A 24740-nucleotide genomic window follows, 5' to 3' on the forward strand; every position below is an offset into this window, starting at 1 on the left:
AAGCTGCTCACTGTACCGCCCTGTGAAGACACAGAGTTACTAAAGCTGTAGCCACCAGCCTGGAACTAGTTAGGCAGCAAGACACCTACTTTGTACATCCAATTATAACATTTGCAGCAAATTTAATTCAGAAGTTGACAATAAAATCACTTTCTCTGTATTAAATTAAGTTTTGTTACCTCCCTTGTTACCTCCTTCTGGTCTTTTGTTTAGATGATTCTGGGAGATTTTATTTGACCCAATTTTATGCCAGCATGAGGGTTTTAATATAAGTGCCTCCCATGGTGTCCACCCTTTACCTAAGGGCAGGTTCAAGTTCCATCCAAACAATCATCTCGTACCAGTCGTTCATTGTGTACGTTTCCCTGCCTGCACCTGGCAAGAAGAACGTGCACGTAACGAACATACTAATGCTGTATGCCCTCTGTGCTCATCGTTTACACTGAAGGATTGTGTTAGAGAAGAGTGAGCTCGCTCTTCACCTTGTGAATTGCTCTCAGGTCTCACGTCTGAAATTAGACTCTGATATGTTGTGTGTCTCTGCTCATTTCTGTCCTCATGAGAGCGCCATGGACAAATGTGTCATCCTCCGCCAAGAGCAATACTTAGAGGTGAACTTGCTTTAACCCGAATATCATTTTCTGGGTTTCAGTTTAACACCTTTCTTTCACACACACGCAGCCTGAAAAGAACTCTCTCTCTCTCTCTCTCTCTCTCTCTCTCTCTCTCTCTCTCTCTCTCTCTCTCTCTCTCTCTCTCTCTCTCTCTCTCTCTCTCTCTCTCCTTCCATTTCTCTATCTGTCAGTTCGGCACAGAGGAATCACAAGATGCACGCTGAAAGGAACAGACATACACATGCACACACCCGCACACAAACACACTAACTGCCATCCGCCCCCGTATCACTGCTGATATGAACCTTTAGAAAGAGAGAAAAGAAATCCTGCTGAATGAAATGAAATTGTGGATTTAGAGGCCGCCATGTTAATCTCCAAAGAGAACCACAAACATAATAGCCATGCAGTTGGACGTACAAGAAACTTAATTAACTGGCGACCCTGTCCATAGATGACAGGTCAAGGGAAATCGCACCCACACAGAACCAGACCTTTTCATGGTTCTGCATTTTCCACAAACCGAAAATGTCCCTCAACCTTTTAAACTCTGTTTATGTCTTTATATCTTTAGAATGCCCGTAAACAAATACAATGTTTTCTTGCATACATCAATCATTTACTGTGACATTAAGAATGTTTAATGTGATGGCTTATATTCAAATGTACAGCGATAATGAGTTGATACATACTGTGCATACAGTCTACCTTTATACAGTATATATATATATATATATATATATATATACAGTATATATACACATAAATATGTATACCCTGGAGTTTGTTAGGGACTACTTGTGAATGAGTGACCTCATGTTTATGCATGTCAACACAACCACAGTGCATGTGTTGTTGCCTGAGTGCGTGTGTGAGGGTTTGGGTTTTCCCTCTTTACCTCTGTGTGTGTGTGTGTGTGTGTGTCACTCTGAGTGTGGTGCCCAGTACAGGAGCTGTAGTTTGCCCCTTACAAGACCACCGGCGCAGGGGCAGCATATGGTGGGGTCCCTGGTCTGTGGGGCTGACAAGTAACATTTTGACCACAGCACAAGCACAACTTCCACCTCTTTAGACACACACACAAGACTCAGGCTTTGGGCTGTGTGGTATAGTGGCTCGGGACTGCGAGTTTTAAACCTCTTTCACACTAAAATTAGCAGGTATACCTGGGATTTTTTAACCTAGATATAGGGGAGTACCACTGACATCACAGTCATTACTGTATTGTATTAAGTCGCTCATAAAACGAAGCAAGATGACATAAAGTGTATTAAGAGCTGTCTCAAGTTGTAAAAAGTAAGTTAAGGTAAGACATTCATGACAAAAGGTTATGCCTGCTCTGCTTGACTCAACTCTACTCCAGAGAGTCTCGTCACTGGAAGAGTCATGAGCGTGACTTCCAACACAAGAATCAAACCCAACATTTTTTTTAAAAAAGACGAGCCATACAGCGAGCAAACATGGCTGCAAAAAAGCAAAGAAAAAAGAAATTCATGTGTGCACTTGGGTTTTTCCCACTAAAGCCAATCAGAGCTGAAGCCAATAAAACATGTGTATTGAGTTTAAATCTGATCAAATATCTGTTTAAACCTTGGTCATTTATATTTATTTATCAACTTTATTTTACTACACAGTAAGGTCAAAAACTTATTTACAAGTGAGGCCTAAATGAATGGCGAATTAAAGACGCCTAAGTACCCCAGAATAACTTAAGGACATTAAACTGAACTGCACTGGCAACTAAGATGGATACAATTATTTAAAGGACTTACATGGTATAGGCCTTGGTTAATTGACTAATTTGAACATTTTCCTGTAGGATTTTTGTTTGTTCCAACAATTGCACTTGAGGGACTACGTCTGTCAGTGCCAGAAAAGTAAACAGGAAAAAGGGCGTAATTTTTAAGTGTGCCTGTGTCAGTGGGGTGAAAGAGAGGAAGAGAAAGTGCACATAAGGTGCAAAGTGTCAAGAGGGCCAAGAGTCAGATAAACAGATTAAGAAAGTAAGTGAGGAAAAAGAAGATAAAGTAGTTAGAGACAGGGAAAAGGAGGGCACGGATGTCGTGTCGAGGAAGAGAGGAAAAGAGCAGCCTGAGAGGGAGGAAGATAGAGGGAGGATCCCACTGGATGGGGGGGGATTGTAAAATCACACTACACGGTCCCTTTTGGGACAGCTGCAGACGGGAGCACACTCCCTGCTGCATGCAGGAAGAGGAAGCTTTGCCAGCATGGAAAACATACAAGAGACGAACGAGACACGAGTAGAGCAGAGAAAAACGCAGTTCTCCCCAGAGATGAAGTGGGAATTTTTCTGCTAGCGCACACACTATGTAGGCAGGGAGCACAGAGAGAGAAGAAGGGAGGAGATGGCAGAGAATAAGTTAAAAAAAGAGAGATGCTGAAGGGCGGGAGGGAGGGAGGGAGCGGCATGATGAATGGATGGAAATGGTGAGACGTACATGAGAAGGGTTCAGAAAGCAAGAAAAGCAGGGGTTAGTAAGTCAGATACAAAAGATCTATAACATCATTGTGTAATGAGACTAAATGGCAGCTCTTATGGTCATTCAGCCATAAATCTAAGTCATTATTATCATTGTTATTATTATTATTATTATTATTATTATTATTAATAATAACAATAATAATTATAATAATTATAATAAATAATTTGCACTTTCCAAAATGCCTCAACATGGCTCACTAAGATGTATACTGTAAATGTATTAAAATGTACATCACTGTATGAAATGCTCACACTTATACACTATTATAGTACTATAATATAAATGTTGTACAATTAACAAAGTACTATCTGTCCTCAAAGGCTACTTTATGATGACGACTCAATATCTAATATAATGATATCTGATAGCCTATATCAGTCCAATACTGTCATTTTACATTTTTTAAACTACAAAGCTATTAATCTGCAAATTACCACCCAGCCATTTTAAAACACACAATTCCCTCAAGAAATAACTATAAACCTGAAACATGACTCGGCTAAAATGTTGTCTGTGCATAGTGAAGCATGTGTATATATAGGATTTTTGGATTGTGCTGAACTTCAAATATCTAGTCCAGAGGTTTTCGGACCAAATTCTGACACAGTGTAGCGTATCAGCTCATCCCTTTTTTGTTTTTGTTTGAGACGCTGCCATTTCACAGTTCTGCAGTTTGACTGCAAATTTTTGTTTCTATTTAAGTGGATTTGCTTCCCAAAGAAACTTTGTTGACATCACTTTTTGATAATCACATCATTTTTTTTACAAGAGTAATGTTTTAAAAGTAAGTTACTTCACTTCCTGAGTAACTTCAACATTAGGTGAAACCCGGCATCTATTATTTACGACAGGGTTAACAACCCCTCTGTGTAACAACATACTATAGGATATTCAGATGTGTGTGTGTGTGTGTGTGTGTTGAACATGAAAAGTGTCATTACACCAAAGAAACCTAAGTGGCGTATAAGTGCAACTCAGTTAGAGCTGGGGGGGTCATGAGAGTGGCTCTGATCAGAGGTCAGAGTGTAGCGCTGTGAAATGGGACATTACCGCTCACCAACACAGTAATAAATACAGAAAGAAACTTTAACTGCTGTAAAATATGAGGCAGCGTATGCGGTGTTCATGTCTGTGAGTGTGTGTGTGTGTGTGTCTGGGACTGCAGTTTTGCTTGCGGGAGGGAAGAGGATGGGGGTTAGGAGGGGTTTTAATATGCTACTTTAGCCCTTGGGGGGCTCTACAGTTGAAAGTCAGTGCATAAAGCGTGCAGAATCACACCAGCCTGCTTTACAGAGGGACTGTGGTGGTGGTGTTGGTGGTGGTGGTGGTTTGGACGGGTGTTGGGGGGGGGGCCCTGCTATAAAAAAGTGAAATCATATCACTTAGCAGCTGAGTGCAGATGAAGCTGTGTTTGAACTGGGAGGCATAAATTATACATTGTAAACAGAGCGTTGGGAGACTACGGCTCGTTTAAATTATGACAGAGGGTAGTTTTTCCTCGCCTACTTTCTGCCTTCACACACTTCTGTTTCTGCCGCGCTCACTCACAGTTTCCTTCCCCTTTTTCCCTCAGTCCCCGTTTCCTGCTGACTTTTTTTACCTCACGCCTCCCTCTTTGCCTTCTTCTCTTGACAACTATACCTTAACAAGCATCCACTGTCATTGTTTGCTGTTGAGGATGAGCCATTTCCTCCTAATGTTTTCTTCTTCCAGTGCGGTCAAAATTAATGATTAATATCTAATGTTGTTGGTTTTTTAAATGCTATTAAAGCAGCTGTATTTTGGTAGCTTTCAGTGCCATTGCACCACAATGCACCTTCACATCCACCCTGGCTAAACACTTCTATAAGCTCACTTTAGAATGCATCGGTCTCGCTCTACTCTACCATACTTTGGCTAAGTGGATCGCTGAAACCTGAAAGCCGTGTTTCCACATACCAAAACGGTTCAGTTCGGTATGGTTTGATGTTTTTGTGTTTCCATTAGGAATAGTACAAAAATGACTCTTCTTGTGTGACATCATTGGACTGTGACGGACTTTCTACAGTTAATTTGTTGGTGGAATATTTTTTTAATCCCTTTTATTTATTCCCACCGTCCTTCACTAAGCCCTCTGCGACTCTCGCATTATTGAGAAGTTACTTCTCGTTCATGTCGTGGCTGGAGGACAAAAACTGGGTGAGCAGTCGTGCAGATTTCTACATGATCAATGGTTCCTCTCCCGCATAGTTCAAGTTGGGCTGGCTGTGTTTTCTTTTTTAAAGGTGCCTTCGTCCCCACTGACAAGTGCGAGGTTATTGATCAGTTTATTCTATTTGCCGCTGACCGCTCGGCGCGGTCTCTCTGCTCACAAGTCAATAGTGGAGGATTGAGAGGGTGAGTGCCTCGCCTGACCTCTCCTCCCTCAATCTCTCCGTCTGTCATGTCCGCCACATACACACACATGCACGCACACATTAGGACAAAACACACACGCGCACAAAATGAATGACTCTCGCTGCCCGTTGTACCCACACCTCTGATCCCAGCTACAATTTTGATTAATCTTGAAGTGCTGCAAGGTCAGGACAGGACTGTGTGTATATGACGTTAGCTGATGCTGTCAGAAAAAGGTCTTAAGCTCGGCCGGGGTGGGTGCAGACTGTTTTATTTTGTTTTATTGTCAGTGTGGCTCTGAGTGCAAGTGTGTCTGTGCACTGGTGGCAGTAGATTGTGTCTCCTGTGGAGGTCATTGTTGGGATCAGTGACCTTGCCCATGTGGTTCCGTGTGTGTTTTTGCATACATGTTTGTACTGATTTGGAGAGTCGTCCACATCAAGGACTGTTGAGCCATGTTTAAACAAACAAATACAAAGAGCTCTGTCAGACTAGGGCCACATCCACAGTCTTCCATATTTGTAGAAACCCCGTACCTTCTTCTCCAGATGTGCCTGCCTACATGTCTGATCGGGCATACATTTGGAAATTATGACGACACTGCTTGCATTCACTTCTCCATTAGTTAGATTATTAGCCACAACTCAGCTTATCAGGCTGGCACCATTCAGTGTGCGGCTGCTGTCACTGACGCGCTGCATCTCACACACCTCTGTTGTTCAAACAGGGAGCGTTTCTGCTCTGGCTGTTTCGGCATCTGCGCCTTTATTTGATAGGATAGTAGCACGAGGGGGAGCAGATATGCTTTAAAAATATACTTTTAAAAAGGTTTTTATACTCAACTAAAAGCCTGTAGTCTTCAGTATAAAACTGCATTATCCGTCAATCCTGCAAGCAATACATTTAATAAATAAATCTGCTTTAGTTCTAGTTGGCATCATTGGGAACATAAGACCTGCTCAGCAATGTTTACATTATAAAACTTGGGGCAATGGTTGATTTAAAGACAGACCAAAGTAAAAGATCAGCATTATAATTATTAAATGATTTAGTTTATGTGACATCATAATTCACCCACAGGTAACTAACTGCCTTTTTTCATGGTTTCACTCAGGTTTAAAAATCCTGGGTATTCCTTAGTCTCACTCGTCATTCGTCTCATAAAAGAAATCCCTGTTTCTCTGCCATTTTAATTTGTGGCAGAGAAACAGGGATTTGTGGTTCACTTTACCTGAATGGTCATGTTATACATTTAGTATGGATGCAGTTTACTGAAATGCTCCTCTGGACGCATATAGTTTTTATCCGTAAACTTCAAAAACTCTTCTGAGGACACATTTTTCAACAGAGGCAATGATCATCAATGATCATCTCATCGTTTAAGAAGTGATGGGCCAACACACTGCAGTGTCAGAGGCACTTCTCTGTCCTAATGCATGCTCACAGGTACACGTACATAGAGTTGTATTAAAGTTAATTCGACACTGTGATAAAATGAAATATTGTGGTGACATTTCTTGTATATTTTTGGGGGGAATTATGAATTCGCACTGATCAGTCTGTCCCTGTGCTCATCGGTGTTGCTTCATTTTATGACTTTGTTCATTTTTGAAGAGCAGACTGGGGCCTGCAACCCACTGCCTCTCCACAGAGCAAGAGGAGATATAATTATTCTCTTTCTGACTCATACATCTCGATGACTTATTAATTTGGTAACTTGAAGCAGCTTATCAAAGGGTTAACTCTAGGCCACAGTTGCCTTTATGGGACTATTTCTGGTTAAGAGGGTAACACCACATCATTTTGTGTCTTTCTGCTGTTGATTTTTCAGCAATTTTGAGACCTGACAGCGGCTTGATGCTTTCTCTTTCCTGAAGTTAAGAGAAAAGCAACAGTTGTTTGTGTTCAGTCTATCATTTCTTATGTGGGTGTAGATTCTATAAATGAATACACAGCACACAGTTACTTCATATCAACTTTATTCATCTTTTTTTATATATATATATATAAATCTCTGCTTTGTTTTTTGACCTATTTATCTCTGATTTCTTTTTTTTTTATTATTATTTGGCGATCGTAAACAATGTCATTTTTCAGTATGCACATCATTGTGCCTGATTGCTCTTTAGATCCTCTCATTGAGATTCAACATTCTCGTGCCTTTTCCACCTTCACGTACACTCTATTCCCACATACACTGCTGTCATTCACACACACACACACACACAAACACACAAAGACAACACACACACACACACATGCACACAGAGGCCTGATGTGGAAGGAGTGCTGCCTGGAAAGTGATAGCAAGAGAAAAGAAGCTCTGGAGAGTGAGTTATCTCTTCAGATGTCATTGAGGGGGCGCCTCTTTTCTCTCCCTCTCCTTCCCTCTATCATTTTCCTCTTTCTTCCCTTCTCTCTGTCTCCCTCCCTCCCTCTCTCTCCCTCTCTCTCTCTCTCTTGTTCCCACTTGCTCTCTCAAATCATGTTCACCTCCAGTGGTATTCAGACAGTCCAAGGACAAAGTAGAGATATGCTGGGAGCAATGGACTGTCCGTCAGTGTGTGTGCTTGTGTGAGTGCATGGATGTGTACAACAGAGAGAGAGGGAGAGAAAGGGCTTGTTGCTGAGTCTTGAAAGCTGCTCTTCCCTTGTCCTAACAGATTGGAGTCTCATCCCGCTCCTATTTAACCCCCTCCCCGCCGAATACGACACCACACCTTTGCACACAAACAAGACGCACACTGGACGTGGACGTGGACACATTTAACAGCACAACAACGCAAAGTTTAAGATTCACAGAGAGCTATCGTCGAGGTCACGCCCTTGTGTTTAAGGACTGTTACACTTACTTCATTTGATATTTATTGACTTGTCAAGGTGACTCTAATGGCATTAAATAGTTCATTTCCATAAAGACGTAAGATGTGTGTGTGTGTGTGTTTTTAAATATTCAGTTGTCTGAGCCTTGTATTTATTGCAGCAAGCCAAGGGTCTTTATATTATTAAGTCATGCAGTGTGTTAATGTGGCCTTGGCTTGTCTGACTAAACCAGACTGAAGTAGATGGCCACAGGGTCTGTGACCCTGAGAGAGGGAGACACACACACACACACACACACACACACACGCTACACAAACCTAACCTACTCTCTTCATGACACACACACACACTCAAGCAAGAAATCCATCCCGGAGACAGACTTCTCCCTCTGTGTATGTGACGAGGCAGCTCCGCTCTCTCTCAGACAAACAGGGGAAATCCTCCTTGTCTTGCCTTGTCCATCACAGGCCATCTCACTGTCCCAGCGCACGTGGGCGCCTGCAGACCTCCTCCCCATGCAAGACATCCAACCAACACACACACATACACACCGCAGGCCCCTTGGCTCCAGGCGGGTTCCCCTGACGCAGGGACACACGCAGGCAGGAAGTTTGAGTGGAGGTTTGTGTCAGTTTGCTTCTCTTAGAACACTTCAAGTCTGACCCTCTCTTGACCAGGCGGCTTCCTCCTCCTCCATCTCTTCGTAAACAACCACATCCCAGCGACAGAAGGCGTCCCGGCTCGCCAAGTGTAATAACATCATTCATGTTTTGATGTGAGGTGGGAAGTCTTTGTGAGTTAGGGAGGAGGGCTGACTCTCGGAGATATGTGTGTTTGTGTGTGTGTGTGTTTCCTTTTGGATTTGCTCTGATTGCAGGGATGGATGGCAGATGTTCGTCATGGAGAAAACCATAGTAACCTGTCACCTTAGCGGTCTTCTCCCACTATTTATCCTCCATGTATCATAGAGACAGACAGACACACCCATTCCTGCACATCCTCGCACTCAGGTTATGTCCACACAGCGTTTGTTTTCATTTTCAAAAAATGCAAAAAAATGATGCTCCAGTTATGTCGGCCGTCCACACCGTCCCTGCGTTTTAGAGTCAAGAACATGGAGAAGTTTAAAAACACTCCTTGTTCTGTTTTTATTTGAAAAGCAGCAAAAAAAGCAGTTTGATGGTGTATGTGTCAGCTCTTTCTATTATGTGTCACTAAAATGTAGTATATCTGTGGTATATGTCGCATATCTGGTGTTTCCGTTCCCTGAGCAGCACCGATTACTGCATACTGAAAAGTCCCAACACTGTATTTATTGAGTACAATCTACCTAATCCCCATATTGCATGTTTTTGGACTGTGGGAGGAAGCCGGAGAACCTGGAGAAAACCCACACACACACAGGGAGAACATGCTAACTCCACGCAGAAAGGCCCTTGTTCCAACCGGGGCTCAGGTCTTCTTGCTGCAAAGGCAAGAGTGCTAACCGCCACACCAACCGTGTGGCCACCTTTCAGCATGTGATGTATGGGATTATCCCCACAGATTGAACAGAACGTAAACAATCTTTTTCTTTATCGTTTTTGAAAACGTTCTCCTAAAACACAGTCATTGATCGATTCAGTTAATATCTTCCTCCATGCATAAAAGCTGTCATACACATGCCAGGCTGCTCTTCTCCAAAAACAGAGAAGAAGACGTACCTGGATTGTCATGTGATCTAGGTTTTCAGGCCATATTAGTATAGATGCAGATTTATTCTGAAACAGAGCTAAAAAGCAGTGTGAAATCACCATTTTTAAACGATGTCGCCCCTCAGACACACACACACACATATATAAAGAAGCGTTGTCCACTGATGTTGTTGAGTGTGCGTCAACTCCATTAGCACATTCCCAGATAGCACCAGAGCCCTCTTATCTGTGGCGACCCATTAATTACACTTTGTTCCTTTAAGTGATCTATTTCAGACCTGCCCCGCCCTCAACACCCACTCCGCTATCTCCAACCCCCCCCCCCTGAAATGTGTTACAATGCATGGGATCAAAAGGTCATGTGACAAGTACCTTTATGCATGATATACTAGGTGCATGTATGGTAATTTATTTGAAACAAAAGGCAGCATTCTTAGATTTCTCTCTCTCTCAGCCCAAAACTGTGTGGAAAACATATAGTCAAGTGTATTCCCTCTCTCTTTATATTGGTCACCTTTATTATCGTCTTGTGTTTTGTGCGTGTGAATGCCGCCCGTGGATATCTGCATGTGCCTGTGTCCTCCTGCATGTGGATTTATCTTTAGAGATATGTACAGAATGTGACCTCTGCTTCCAGGAGATGCCAGTCCGTGTTCGACAGTCAAGCAGTGCTGGAATAGTTGCTGAAATCCTTGTGTGTGCGCTTATGCTGTTTACGTGTGTGTGTGTGTGTGTGTGTGTGTGTGTTCTGTTCGTCTCCACATCTGTGTGGTCGGAGGCTAAATGTAAAAATGTGCGGCTTTTGCGACTGTGATCATTTGCATTCTGACTGTTTCTCTGCCCTGTGGTGTTCCTGCAGCTTTGTTTATGAGTGACACATCACACAGAGGCTGAATAATCGTTGCCTAAAAGCTCTTTTTTCTTTTTAAGTTGTAAACTGAAGAGTTGCAAAGTGTAGCGTTGGGTATGATCGCTGTTGCTATATATAAACATTGTCAAATCTGCTTCATGCTTTTTTCATACAGAAGCAGCTGCTTTGTTGTTGCAAGGCTATTGTTTTTCTTCATAAACATGGAAATTGCTTAGCGGTTACATGTCACATTAAGAATTGTGGGTTAACTACAAGATTAATATGTAAGTTAGCAGTTTATCTACTCAGTTGTTTTGCTACTTTTTTTAAAAAAAAATTCATTCTTCATATTTAAGTTTACTAACTTATTTATTCCTTGTTTTGCTTCAAGAAAAGAAAATCTGCAAATTTGCACCATTTCCATTTCTCTCATACTCAGACAGACAGACAGAAGTCTGAAGTACTCTGATTACTGAGTTACTGAGTTCTGAGAAGGCAACGCTGTGATGTTTCTGCATTCCTATGCATCATAAGTGTTGTTGTCCTGAAGGCGCTTGGAAGACACCATTGACCGTGTCAGGACCAGTAGTCGTCGTGGAGACCAGAACCTTCTCCTAATGAGGCAGAACCTCGTTCCTGAGGAACTGCAATTAGGGCTAAGATAAGATTTCAATTGTTGTAATATTATGTTATGGTTAGGGTTAGTGATAATGGTTTGTTTGGGCATATTAATGGAAGAGCACCAAAAACTTGTATTGATATATTTGTGAGGTCCAAAAAACAGGACATTTTGTCCAGGTTCCATGACGTTAAAGGGCTTTTTAAGGCCTGGTTTTAAGGTTAGGCTTAGGCACTTAGTTTTGATGTTTTCGGTAAGGCACTAGGGAATGGATTATGTCTACGATGTGTCCTCACTAAGATATAAAAGCAAGTTTGTGTGTGTGTATTATAGGGTATAGTACAGATGTGCCTGGATTTGATGATGTGTTTTCAGCGAGGGTGTGTGTGTGTGTCTCCAAACCTTGGCCCAGGCGTCATGATGCGTGTGTGTGTGTGCGTGCATGTTGTCCTATGTCCGTGCACATATGAGCATGCGTGCAGCGCCTCCATTAATGGACAGTCTTTGTGGGGCCCTCTCTTTTCAGCCGTGCTGCTTTTGAGACACATTGTGCCCGGGCATAGAAACAGAAGCTCTCCATTGCCCCTCAATGGGCCAAAAACAAAACCATGTCAGGCGAGCTAGCAGCCCCCGAGTGTTTGCCATTTAAGTCCCAACCAATGGTTGCGCAGATGGAACAAAGGGCCTGGACAGGGAAGGAGGCCTGCACTGTTTACAGTGGTAATGTCTGGGTGGCTCGCTCAACAAGGCCCCTCCAGACACATGCATGTGTGAGCACACTCAGTCACTCAATCTCCTCTTTTTCTTCCTGTGAGAATCAACAGGTACATGTGCAGATTAATAAATCCTGGACATGATGGAAAACTTTGTTACTTGGAGATCTGACGTTCAAAATGAGCTTTTTTTTGGTTTGTTTTCTGGATCTTTCCTATTTATAGAGAAATGTCCACCCTTAGTTATTTTTTTTCTTTTCATCCAAATCTCCTTTTCAATGATTATATTTGAAAAACAAATTATTGCTCTGTCTTCGTGGAAATAGACAATCAACACTTTGATTCAAACAAAATAAAAGAAAGAAAGAGGACAAAGTGAACAAAGAGGTGGAAAATAAATGAGATCAAATGAATGAATTTACAGTGAAAGTACAAATAATTCAAATAGATAAATAAAAACCAATAAAGTAAGTTTTTAAACTAATATACTTTACATAATTCATCATTAGACATTAAATCTGGATGGTTTTGTTAATAGTTACCTCTCTTTTCAGCCACATCTACAGTATAAATGTAATTTTTATCAATAAAAAAGATTTGTAACTGGATTTTTGAGATTTGTAAAGAGATCATTCGATTATTAATTTTATATATATTTCTTTGGACAATAAAATGTTGAAATGATGACGTTCTCAAACACCTTGTTGTGTTCACAAACCAAACGTTTTCAGTTTTAATGATTTCTTTGTGAAAATATTCACATTCAAAAAATCAGACGTGAATTCCACATCTACAACAGCACAGGCATGAGTAATGTGTTCATAAGCTGCATAAATATATATAATGCTGACTTGATTTGAATAATTGAGTGCATCTGAAAAAACAAAAAAAAGAAAATCTGCATCTCTGTTATTATTAATTTCATTATTATTATTTCAACGTTAGAAGTAAATGACAAAACGGCGCAGCAATGTGTTTGCTGAATGCCAAACACAGCTGCCTCGTCTCTTATTCAACGCGCCTCGTCCCCCTTTTCAGTGCGGCCGAGTGAAACAACTGACATTGAGAGGTGCTGTCACAGGCGAGGGTGTGTTTAGGCTTTTGATTTTTACTGAAGAGGAGAGGGGAGAGTCTGACACTGGTATCAAATAGCCTGCGCCGTCCTTGGACTGGGGTTATCTTGTAAATACTCTCGCTCCAAGTCTATAAAAGCGAGGGTCCTTTATGACGGCCAAGGCCACTCATTCACGTTAAAATAAAAAAGCACTCAGTGCTGCCTCAGTGTCTGGGTTGGGAGGCGGGGAGAGTGGGGAAGGATAGATGAAGGGAGGGGAACGGAGGAGAAAGAAGCAGAGAGACGATGTACTGTTGCCACAGTTTTTTAGGAAGGAGGCCTTGTTGTCACAAGTTTAACTTAAATATAATGTAGTAGCTTACTTTGAGTGATGATTTGAACGAGTTAATGCAAGATTCTCCCCTGTGTCGGCTCTTGTTTGATTTACTTTCTTTGCGTCTCTCTGTTCTGTTTGTGTTTCATCTCCTACCCAAACCCCCCTCCCCTCAGTGGCCCATGTAGCCAAGGATTCCGGTTCCTCATCTCTGGATGTGTAATGACTTCTGCCTTGTTTTTGTTTAACAACAACACATAGTAATGAGCAAAGTAATTAAAAGCAGTGCGAGGGAGACAGAGGGGGAAAGCAGCAGCCCCACTTAACCGACGAGCATTAGAAACGAGTTGCATTAGAGAAGCAGCGGCGCTACCACTGGTGTGATGAAATGAGCTCTGTTTTGAGTTGTTTCTCTTTTTTTTTTTTAATTCCTTCTTTCTTGTGCGATGCATATGTCTCCTGAGCTCCCGTGGACGTGGAAAGACTTGGCACTATGTTGATTTTATTCAGGAAAAAGAAAGAAAGAAAAGTTTGATTATACTTGATTATACCCGTGCCGCCTTGAGTGTTCACCTTAAGTGGAAATTGAGGAGCAGCGGTGGAGTAAATTTGGACAGAATTAGTGTTTTGACTATATTTTGTTACCAGGGACAGAGTCGGACGGGCAGTGCGGCTGACCGCCTGTCACCTGCCTCGGCCTCTTTGACCTCGTCTCCAGTGGCGTCATGTCCGGATCTTTGTTTGTGTCAGCAAGACTAAAAGGTGCCTCTAATATAAGCAATCACAATAAGAACTAATACACACACACACACGCTCACACACGGAGAAGATCATCTAATATCAGTGAGCGTCGGGGACGGACATCCGATCATCTGACAACCAGGATACAGATAGCGATTCCCCACCACTGATCCATGCAACAGATAGTTTTCACAAACAGCAGCCCGGCTAAGGTTTCAGCCGGCATCGCCGCGCACTGCTCCGCCTCACATCGAGATAAAACAAAAAGCTCAGGTTACCCCTCGATTGGTAATCGATAAGGAGATGCTTTGTTTGTTTTCCCATTTTGATGAAAACTTTGACAAGAGGAAATGAGAAAATGCGTGCTCCTGCATGCAGTAATATCAGTCCTGTTTTTCTAATTTTTGCTCTGTGATCGTATCATTGCTCATCTCCTTTTTTTTTTAATTGAAGCTTATTAAATGTTTAACCCAAGTGTCTGTATATTTGATTAAACCCTCATCATTGTTTAAAGAAATTAAATTCACCCGAAGTTAAGTATCATCACTTTACATTTCCCTCTCCTCAAAGTCCTCTTCATCGTTTGAATATTTATTTATGTTATAAATGAAGTAAAGAGATATGGCCCCCTTCATATCAGTGTAATTATGAGCCACAGAAAAGGAGTTTGATTCAAATAAAATAGGCCATTTGTACACAAGCAATTAACTCGCGCGGCTTTAAATAATGTAGCCCAGACGGAACCTAATTATAGTCGGCGTGCTTTGATTCAGGCTTTCTGTCGGAGTATCACTCGGGGCGTCACTTTGGCTTTTCAGTCACCTAGCGTTTGTTTTGAAATTTGTGACAATCAGAGCCGATTACCATTTGTAACAGCGTGTGGTGTTTGGTGCTGAGGGAAGAAAGCATGGCCCATAGCTATGGAGGAGTTTCATTTGGAGTTTGTTCGCTCTCTACACTGCACACAAATGATAACAACTCTGTGTGTGTGTGTGTGTGTGTGCTGGATTGCTTGGTGTTTTGGGGGAGGGTACAGTGGGTATGTGCTGCATGTTGTGTGTGTGTGTGTGTGTGTGTGTGTGACATGTGTCATTGTCTTGTAGCGAGATCAAACAGTCAGTCAATTACCTTGAGAGGGCTCCAGTGGCTGTGACAGAGAGGAGGAGGAGGCTAAATATCCAGGATCAAATGCTCCAGCTCTGTCTGTCACATGACGGCGAGACGGCCTCGGCCCGGAGCTCAGACGGCACACGTCCAACGGTCAAACGCGGGGCGCGGGGGTCAGCCGCTGGACTGACACTCTGCCATGACCTGAGCAAAGAGCACGGCCTTCACCTTCACCACAGACGTTGTTCCTCCACCTGTTCTTACAGTGAAACATCATCATGGAGCTGTGTACTTGTAGTTATATCTTTGTGAGGTCCAAAAAAATGTAAAAACCCATTTTTAAAGGGCTTTTTCAGGGTTAAAAACCGGTTTTAGGGTTATGGTTAGAATTGGGTTTAGGTTAGGCACTTAGTTATGATGGTTATGGTTAAGGTAAGTGGTTAGGGAATGTATTAACTCCTCACTAAAACATAAAAACAAGTATGTTTGTGTGTGGCCTCTCAAGGTTATAACAGTAGTTACAGTCTGTCTGTTAAGCCTGCTGTTGCCTTATACTAATTATAAACGCATTGTTCAAATAAAAGAAAAAGAACACGTAGTTCCCTCGACAATACTCAGCATTATGGAGCTCACACTAACATCATTGTATTTACAATAAATGAGGACGTTATTGCATTTACACTAAACTCTAGATTAGCGCAATTACAATAAACACGTTAAAATTGTCGCACGAGGCTTAATTGATTTATAGTTAAGGCAAGAAAGCGCACACATAAATACACAATGTACAGTACTTTATTTTCAAACTTGGACCAATTAAATACAAGACACAAGATCTAATTAAAGTCGTCTTTAAATTAATGATGGATGGAGCACTCTGTTATAACTTGTTTTTACAGTACATGACATCAATTAGCCCAATCTGTAGAAAAAAACTTTCAACAGGGGACTAAAACTGAGGGTAAAGTAGTTCTCGCCGGCTGTTTATGGGCCCACTTTACCCGGCAGATACAGCCGCACGACACTTCATCGATCCACACATCTTATAAAGATATTACTTTGATTTGTGGCGTAGCTGAGGTAATTCTCTCCCGCTCTGTCTGCGGCGGGCCAGTGAAGCCTGGCAGTGCAGGATCCTCCTCTAAATCAGTGGTCACATCTCCGCTTTGACAACATCCATTAGGTTCGACACACTTTGGCTATTAAATGAAGAGTGGACATAAGCTGTTTAAGGTCTATTTAAGCCGATGCAAGGTTGGGTTTATGTCTCTGTGTGAGTGCAGGGGGTGGATCCAGAGTCCAGAGTCATTGGAGGGGCACAGTCTCATCTGCATATTGGCACAGAGACGCCCCACTGGTGACCCCGAACGGCGATGGGATAGGGTGGAGAGGCTGGCGGCGTTCCGCGGGAGTTCACCGCCAGTTCAGGGTGAACGGGAGAGCGCTGCACCATTGATCGCTTCTGCGGGAGAAGAAGGAAGAAGGGGAGGGAGAAAAAAAAAGGACAAAACAGACGTAAAAACTCGAGCGTTGAGACGGGGGAACCTGGAGGAGGAGAGGAGGCGGTGGAAAAAAAGATCACAGTGACTCAAATTGGATATAAATGATAGATTAGAGGTGTGAGAGGGCTGTGTCTTTGTTTTCCAGGGATGGGTGTTATGTTGAGCCCTACATAGGTAGCACAGTCACAGAGTACCAGGTTATTGACTCCCATGATTGCCAGGCGAGTAAATTTGACCCAAGGCACTGACTGCAGTCTGGCTGCTATATAACGCGCAGCACAGGCCCTTAGCTCGGACTGATCGAGAACCCGAAATGCTCATACACACAAATGAAACGCACAGCCATCGTCCCAACATCAGCCCCAAGACCCCACAGTTACACAAACACACACACACACACGTACGCACAACATCTCCATTAATGTGTCCAGGCAGGGGTCAATCTAATAAACATGGGGTCAGCACAGTGGTCATCAGAGGCCCGTCTATGGTGAGAGAGCCTTTAAGGTTCCTCCTAATTGTATCCCTGCAGCCTTCTAGTCTAGCTTTTTATAGCTGATAAAATGTACACAGAGGAGAAGAGAGGACATGAGGAAGGTACTGAAGAAAGGAACGAGGGGTAAAGAGGTATTTCTAATGTAACCGCTGATCTGACTCATCCAGAGGGGTCACAGTGTTCAACCCTCCTCCGCTGGGAACAGTTGTTTTCAGGAATCTTTCTGCTTAATCTTTGCTTTAATCCTCACGGGGAAATTGTGGGGATCAATTTTAATATTTTTATCTCACAAACAAACACAAGTCAAAAACTCTTTAAAATGAAAACTCATTACTGCTCGGCCTGTTTTTCACTCATCCCCCGGTCTGTAAACATGTAAATTTTTCCTTGGATCCATCCATCAGGGGATGGAACGCTTAATATCGCCTTGCAGCAAACCTATTCTTCCCTCGGGGGGGGGGGGGGGAAACAAGGGGGCACCTCAGTGCGGCTACTCAAGTCCAGTTACAGTTGTGTTGCTAAGCAGCCGAGCTGTTAGCCAGCGGCAGAAGTAACAAGCCATTATCTGTTAGCGCTGAATGGTTAGCGAGCAGCAGTGGAAATGAATCGGGCAGCAGCTGCGGCCACGATCTACAGTATTCTCATCAACGATGCTGTGATGCGGAGCCGGGGTCTTCAATAGAAGGAGTTCTGAGTTAAAGCTCTTCCGCTTAAAGAAAAAAAAAAAAGCTGGCCTGTGATATCTTAACCCCAAAGAACCTGAGGCACATGTACCAGATTTCAAGCTCCAGCGTGACCCCAACTTGGGAACTAGCTAACCCAGAAGAAGGTCAGAGGGAAACCCAGCACTGCTGCCTGTCCCCCCCCGCTCCACCGCCACCACGGCCAGACCACCTGATATGTTAGCTGGTTTCCTCTCTCCAGCTTCTGTCTTGCCTTTCCTCAATCAGCCCTTTAGAATGAATGACTACCGCTCCACTGGTTTCACTTAGAGCGCCCATTGTGCATAACTCTGGTTTTGTTGGAAGGGCCGAGATGGAAAGAGCGACATGCGGTGGTGTTGATTATCACGTATCCACTTGGATAACATATTAAAACCTGTCCCATTGGACTAATAGGTCATAGGCTGTCATGGCTCTCATGCTGAGGGTTTTTGGCTCCAAGTGCGGGATTCAGTGTTGTGGAGTGTTGAGCCTGAGACCTGATCCACAGAAGAGGACTTTTAGATATTACCTGATGTTAAAACCTTTAAAAAAAAAAGGAAACCAGAGACTCCTAATTTTTAAATATCCAGTGTGTTTTATTGACAAAAACCAAGTATGTCTTGGTTTTTGTGGCCTCAAAATAAAGCTTTTATGTACTTTAGGTATAAGTCCTGCTCTACAGAGGCCACCATCTTGTGTCGCCATGTTTCTGCAGCCGCCCCAAAAACTAGAACTTTGAAACTGAAGCTTACTTCACAAACAAAATAACACAACATCTATTCTGGTATGCGAAGGCCACCATAGTTCCTCGACATCCTGCATGACCGGATCACAGACTCAGCCGGTCACGCTAAATACACCAGACTCCTCTGTTAAATAGTGAGGTTTTACAAATTTCCTTTGCTAAATGTTGGAGATTAACGCATGTTTTCGGGATCTTTTAAGTGTTTTTAACTGACCTACAGGTACTAAAACAAAAAAACGAGTCGAGCCGTGCTAGTTTCTGTATTTTTTGTAATTCTGACACGTTGAACCTTTAAGCACGAGAAAGCACACAACAGATGATCCAAGCAAGATGCGGACACAAGCACACTTGGTGTTTGAACGAATCGTTTCAGAGTCCAGAGATTTGTGATGTAGAATGAAAACAAACATCAGGCAGCTAGCTGCTAGCTGCTAGCTGCTAGCTGCTGTGTGTGTGCTGTTTTGCACTACAAACAGCAAAAAATAAAACTGGTTGGAATCCAAAATGGTTCATAAATGTTGCACCGTGACCTGGAAGTGATTTGGAATGATTGCTTTGTTGTTTATTGTTGGTTACTAACTGGGCTAGTGTTAGCTACTGCTAAAGGCTAACAGACATAACATCTGGTGTCGAAGTTCCCTGGTCAACTTCTTTTTCCTTGAATGTATTAATCAATTATGAAAACTGATTCAGGTGTGTAAACCCCTCACACTTCATGCTCATTTAGCAATATAATCTGTTCAGGAGGAGGCTTGAATCAGGCCTGAATATCAGGTCTGTTGTCCTCGGTTGTGGGGCCAACATTAAAGGACTACATTGGTGTCTTGTATGTTGAGTCCCACTGTAATTTATCTTCAAATATCCACATACAAACTCCTCCGTTTTGTGGACCCGCAGGCACGGAGAGACACGAGCTGACCTCCTGGATGAGCTTCAACTCCATCTTCAGGTTCTTCAGTGAGGTCCTGGAAGCCAAAGAGGGCGAGGAGGCGGAGGAGACCTCCAACACCGTCACCACACGCAGCAGCTCCCTCAAAAACAAACACCAGGATTTGTAGGCGGGGTGGACGACCACGATTTGAAGCACGGAGGAAAGGGAGGGGGCGCAGGGCTGAGGGATCAGAGGGCTGAAATGGAGAGTGGGAGGCTAAGGTTCCAGATCCTTTCTGCTATTTCTTTCTCTTCCTTTTCACCTCCATCTTTCCTTCCTCGCTTTGCTCCGTGTCATTTCTCCCCTCCAGGCCTCTCCGGCTCTCCCCCCCCCCACACACACACACACGGCCTTGTTGTTGTAAGAGAGAAGAGCGCGGGGTCACCGTGTCGTGTATACATCACAATAACGTTTTGCATTACTTCTAGATGAGCGCAACTGTCAAAGCAATACGGGCCCGAGTGTTGCCGCTTTCCCGTGGGCTGCGGCCCGGTTGTGGGTACGGGGCCGCGGCAGCAGAGATTAAGGCTGACAGGCGCTGTGCACAATGCACTGTGGTGCACCTCTAATTGTCCTGACATCGGCCTGAACTGAGCTAATGCCCCTCCTGCCCTCAAGTCTGCACCGCTCAGTCTCTCCTCTCTCTGAATCTCTTCAGAACCTCCTCCCCGCGGTCCTAGAGCCTGCACGAAGAATCGTCCACGTCTGTGGGAAAATCTGCTAAGATTCAATACTTATTTTGACCCGACAAATGCCTGTGTTTGTATTTCTTTTAGCCCATGCTCAACATAATTGACTTTTCAGAGTGCAAACACACTTCACCCGTGACTTGTTTTCATGACACACACAAGTCACCTTTTTTTTAAAATTCAGCATTGTTTAAATTATGTATGTCTGGAATTACAGTGATAAGAGAGATTTGTTTTTGAATGCAACGTCTCAGATTTTTTAATACTTACATATATATATATATATATATATATATAAAAAACACTGTGGAGAGTCCACCTCTTTGTTTTGTTATAAATCACGTTCAGACCCTCGGAATTGATGCCTGCGCGTGATCGAATGCGATGAAACAAATAAATACAAACCCGTGCTGAATGTGGAGAAATCCAGGAGCATATTTAAAATCACTTAAAGTCAAGCGTCGGAACGGGTTTGAGGGATATCTCATTTTAACAGGAGCCAGAAGTCAGCACACAACACTCATAAAGCCTCAATATATCGACTTACACATGTCAGGAAATCCAAGATTTCAATATTATTCTAAGCCTGAATGATATTTCCTTAGATGTTGGCATAAAAAAATGTAACATATCTATCCCCACCTTTTCTTCCCCCCCCTCCTCCTGCTCCATAAAGCACTCTTCATGTGTACTTAGAAGTGACAAAGTCAGCTTCCTGCTCAGCTGGACTTAATCTGACTATGTGACACAAACATGATAATGAAAAAAAAATCCATAAGTCTGGTGTGGGTTATTTCATTTTTTTTTTAATATATAAACCACTCAAGGCTTAATGGAATACATTTCTAATGTGTCATGACATTAGTAAAAAAAAAAAACTAAATCTTATGATACCTTAGACACTTGAAATAGTTGTTAAAGTTGAAACGTGTGGTTTAAGGCTTTTATGGATTATCTGTCTGCTGTAAATGAGACAAGTGTGGCTGATGGTTCGAGGCCTAATTTCACTTTTTAATTCAATTCAGATCTCGCTGTGTGTGTTTCACTCTCTCTTCTCCAGGTTTCAGGAAAGAACTTGGCTCATTGTTTGACTTGATTACTTTCATTTTCAAGATACCGTTGCTCTTGTTTTCCCTCTCCCTTCCTTCCTGCCTTCCTGTTTGTTTTTCCCCACTTCATAATTTGTATATTGTTGCCTTAAGAAGAAACAAGACTCTGCTTTACTGTTGTTTTTTTTAATAATATCCAACAAAGCCATATTATGTGAATGGAGCTGGAGCACAGTGTGCAAACAAGGGGGAACTAATTATGTGTCCTTTAAATGAAATGTGGAAGGTTTTATGTGCTTTTTTTGTATTTGAAAGTGTCCTGCCAGGTCACTTTTATTTTTAACACATTCTCAAAGGTTCTCACTCATTCTCTTTTGATTTTTTTTTAAAAATGTGTTAACTGAACATTTTACATGCTACAACTCTTTTTTTCCTAAATAGTTTCCCTGGTTTGTAATTAAACCATTAAACATATTCAAGGAAATAAAAACCAACTTTTTGCATCTTGGTTCATAAACAATCGGTGTTTTCCTTTCAAATGATGAACTGTTTTATTGTGAATATTTTTTGCAGCTTGTGCGCGTGTTGTTTGGGTGAAAGTGAATAATGAATAAAAGTTTGTGAGTGCATGGAAAGATCCTGAAAGTGTAAAGTTGCAGCGGGGACGAGAAAGTCGAGCAGCGAGTGAAAGGAAACCGATCATCTCACATGACATGTATGAAATCTGAGTGAGGAGGAAGACAAACAAGAACTCATATTCATTTCCCAACAAACAAACAAACTTGTTTAATTTACTTTCACACATCAGACTAATCTATGAGAGAAAGAGTGACGTTTTTAAAACGGATTATATTGACAATAAGACGTGTGTCTACAGGAAAACAACCTCCAAACAGTAATTCTCTTCTTTTTTTGCTCATTAATTTAGGCAAAGTGAGTCCCTTATTTTTTCTCTCACACACACACACACACACACACATACGCACACACACAGTGTGGTTTTACAGCATCATTTGTTTTCACACGGTGAAACCGATCAGGTCATTAAACGCCCCCTCAATAAATCTTTAGAAACCTTTTCCATTAACCCCACGAACAGCAAGTGGAACCAGGCGAGTCTCCCCCTCACGCCGCGTCACAGCGCTGATTAAAGGGTTAGCCATTCAATCACAGCGACACACACTCACTCACTCATTCACTCACTCACAGGAGTAACATTTGTCTCAACCTTTTTATGCCTTTCATAAAAATGTATCCACCGCAAGTTATTTTTGACTTGAGGGAACTTGTATCCAAACTTCACAGGACTCTCACGTGAAGTTGAATTAAATACTCACATGTTCACCATTTATTGTTTTTAATGTTACAATGTGTCAACATTTAAAAAAAAAAAAGTTGTGTAAAGTGAAAAGTTTGTGCTTCATTCCTGCAGAGAAACGTGTGCGTCATGCTTCATATGTAATACGCCCATGGAGCCGAGCCGACATGGTCACCTGGTAGCTGCCCCTCGTGTGTCACATGGTCACGTGGTAGCTGCCCCTCATGTGTCCATCCGGTGTTGGTTTATAGTAAGGGCTCTTTCTTTCAGTGCTTCCTTAAAAAAAGAAGACAAAAAAGAGAGATGTTTCCAAACCAGAATGATAAGTGGCGTCGTGAACGCAGCGCGTGGATGTATAAGAGGTATGACTGATTTGATTATGGCTTTTACTCATCGCAGCTTTTGTGTAAAGACAGTAACAGACACGTCCTCTATGGATCATATAAGAAAGAAAGAAAAAAAGAAACAGACATCACGGTCTCTGAGATTAAGGGTGAAATCCTCTGTCAAACTCAGAGAGAGAGAGAGAGAGGGGGTAGGGAGGGGGTCTGTTCTGTAATTCCAGGATTGTAAAGAAGTAGGTCCACATTAAAATGTGTGGAATTAAGAGTCAATTCAACTCTAATTCAGGTTTGGACCAAATACACTATATTAGTTTTGGATTTAACAATAAAAACAGTGAAATTTAACACAATTTCAGATTATTTACCAATTTTGCTGTTACAGTAACACTATCCATTCTTCCATGATCAACCACTTTATCCTCAACCAAAGGGTCGCTGGGGATGCTATGCCAATTTCAGCTGACATAGGGCGATAGGCGGGGCACCACCTGGACAGTACGCCAGTCATCCAAAAAGTCACCAAAATGTCAAAGTTTAGTACGTTGTCCAAAATCACTCAAAAACGTCATAGCATAGTATGTCGTCCAAAATCTAAAAAAAGTCATAGTATAGTATGTCGTCCAAAATTGGTCAAAAAAGTCATAGTATAGTATGTCGTCCAAAATCACTCAAAAAAGTCATAGTATAGTATGTCGTCCAAAATCACTCAAAAAAGTCATAGTATAGTATGTCGTCCAAAATCTAAAAAAAGTCATAGTATAGTATGTCGTCCAAAATCACATAAAAAAGTCATGATTTTGGACTACATACTATACTATGAAGTTTTTGACCGATTTTGGACGACATACTAACCTATGACTTTTTTGTCAAATTTTGAACGACATACTATACTATGACTTTTTTGACCGATTTTGGACGACATACTATTCCATGACGTTTTTGACCCATTTTGGACCACATACTATACTATGACTTTTTTGACCGAATTTGGACGAGATACTATACTATGACGTTTTTGACCGATTTTGGACGACATACTATACTATGACTTTTTTGACCGATCTTGGACGACATACTATACTATGACGTTTTTGACCGATTTTGGACGACATACTATACCATGACGTTTTTGACCGATTTTGGACCACATACTATACTATGACTTTTTTGACCGAATTTGGACCACATACTATACTATTAATTTTTGACCGATTTTGGACACCATACTATACTATTAATTTTTTTGTCAAATTTTGAACAAAATACTAACCTATGACTTTTTTGACCGATTTTGGACGACATACTATACTATAACGTTTTTGACTGATTTTTGACGACATACTATACTATGACGTTTTTGACCGATTTTGGACGACATACTATACTATGACGTTTTTGACCGATTTTGGATGCCATACTATAATATGACTTTTTTGTCAAATTTTGGACGATATACTATACTATGACTTTTTTGTAAAATTTTGAACGACATACTGTACTATGACTTTTTTGTCAAAGTTTCGACGCCATACT

General features: G+C 42.0%; 1 protein-coding gene across 1 annotated transcript in view; it reads left to right on the top strand.

Annotated features, from left to right (window-relative positions):
• fam172a (family with sequence similarity 172 member A) overlaps positions 1 to 22065 on the top strand; it is a 163017-nt gene extending 140952 nt beyond the window's left edge. Inside the window, exon 11 of the mRNA XM_058636321.1 lies at positions 19774 to 22065. Within this exon, the coding sequence (XP_058492304.1) occupies positions 19774 to 19934 (161 nt within the window). The 3' untranslated portion in view covers positions 19935 to 22065. The remainder of the gene's footprint in view (positions 1 to 19773) is intronic.
• Positions 22066 to 24740: the final 2675 nt, after the last annotated feature.

Source organism: Solea solea, chromosome 8, assembly GCF_958295425.1.
Source record: "Solea solea chromosome 8, fSolSol10.1, whole genome shotgun sequence".
In the NCBI taxonomy this organism is placed as follows: domain Eukaryota; kingdom Metazoa; phylum Chordata; class Actinopteri; order Pleuronectiformes; family Soleidae; genus Solea; species Solea solea.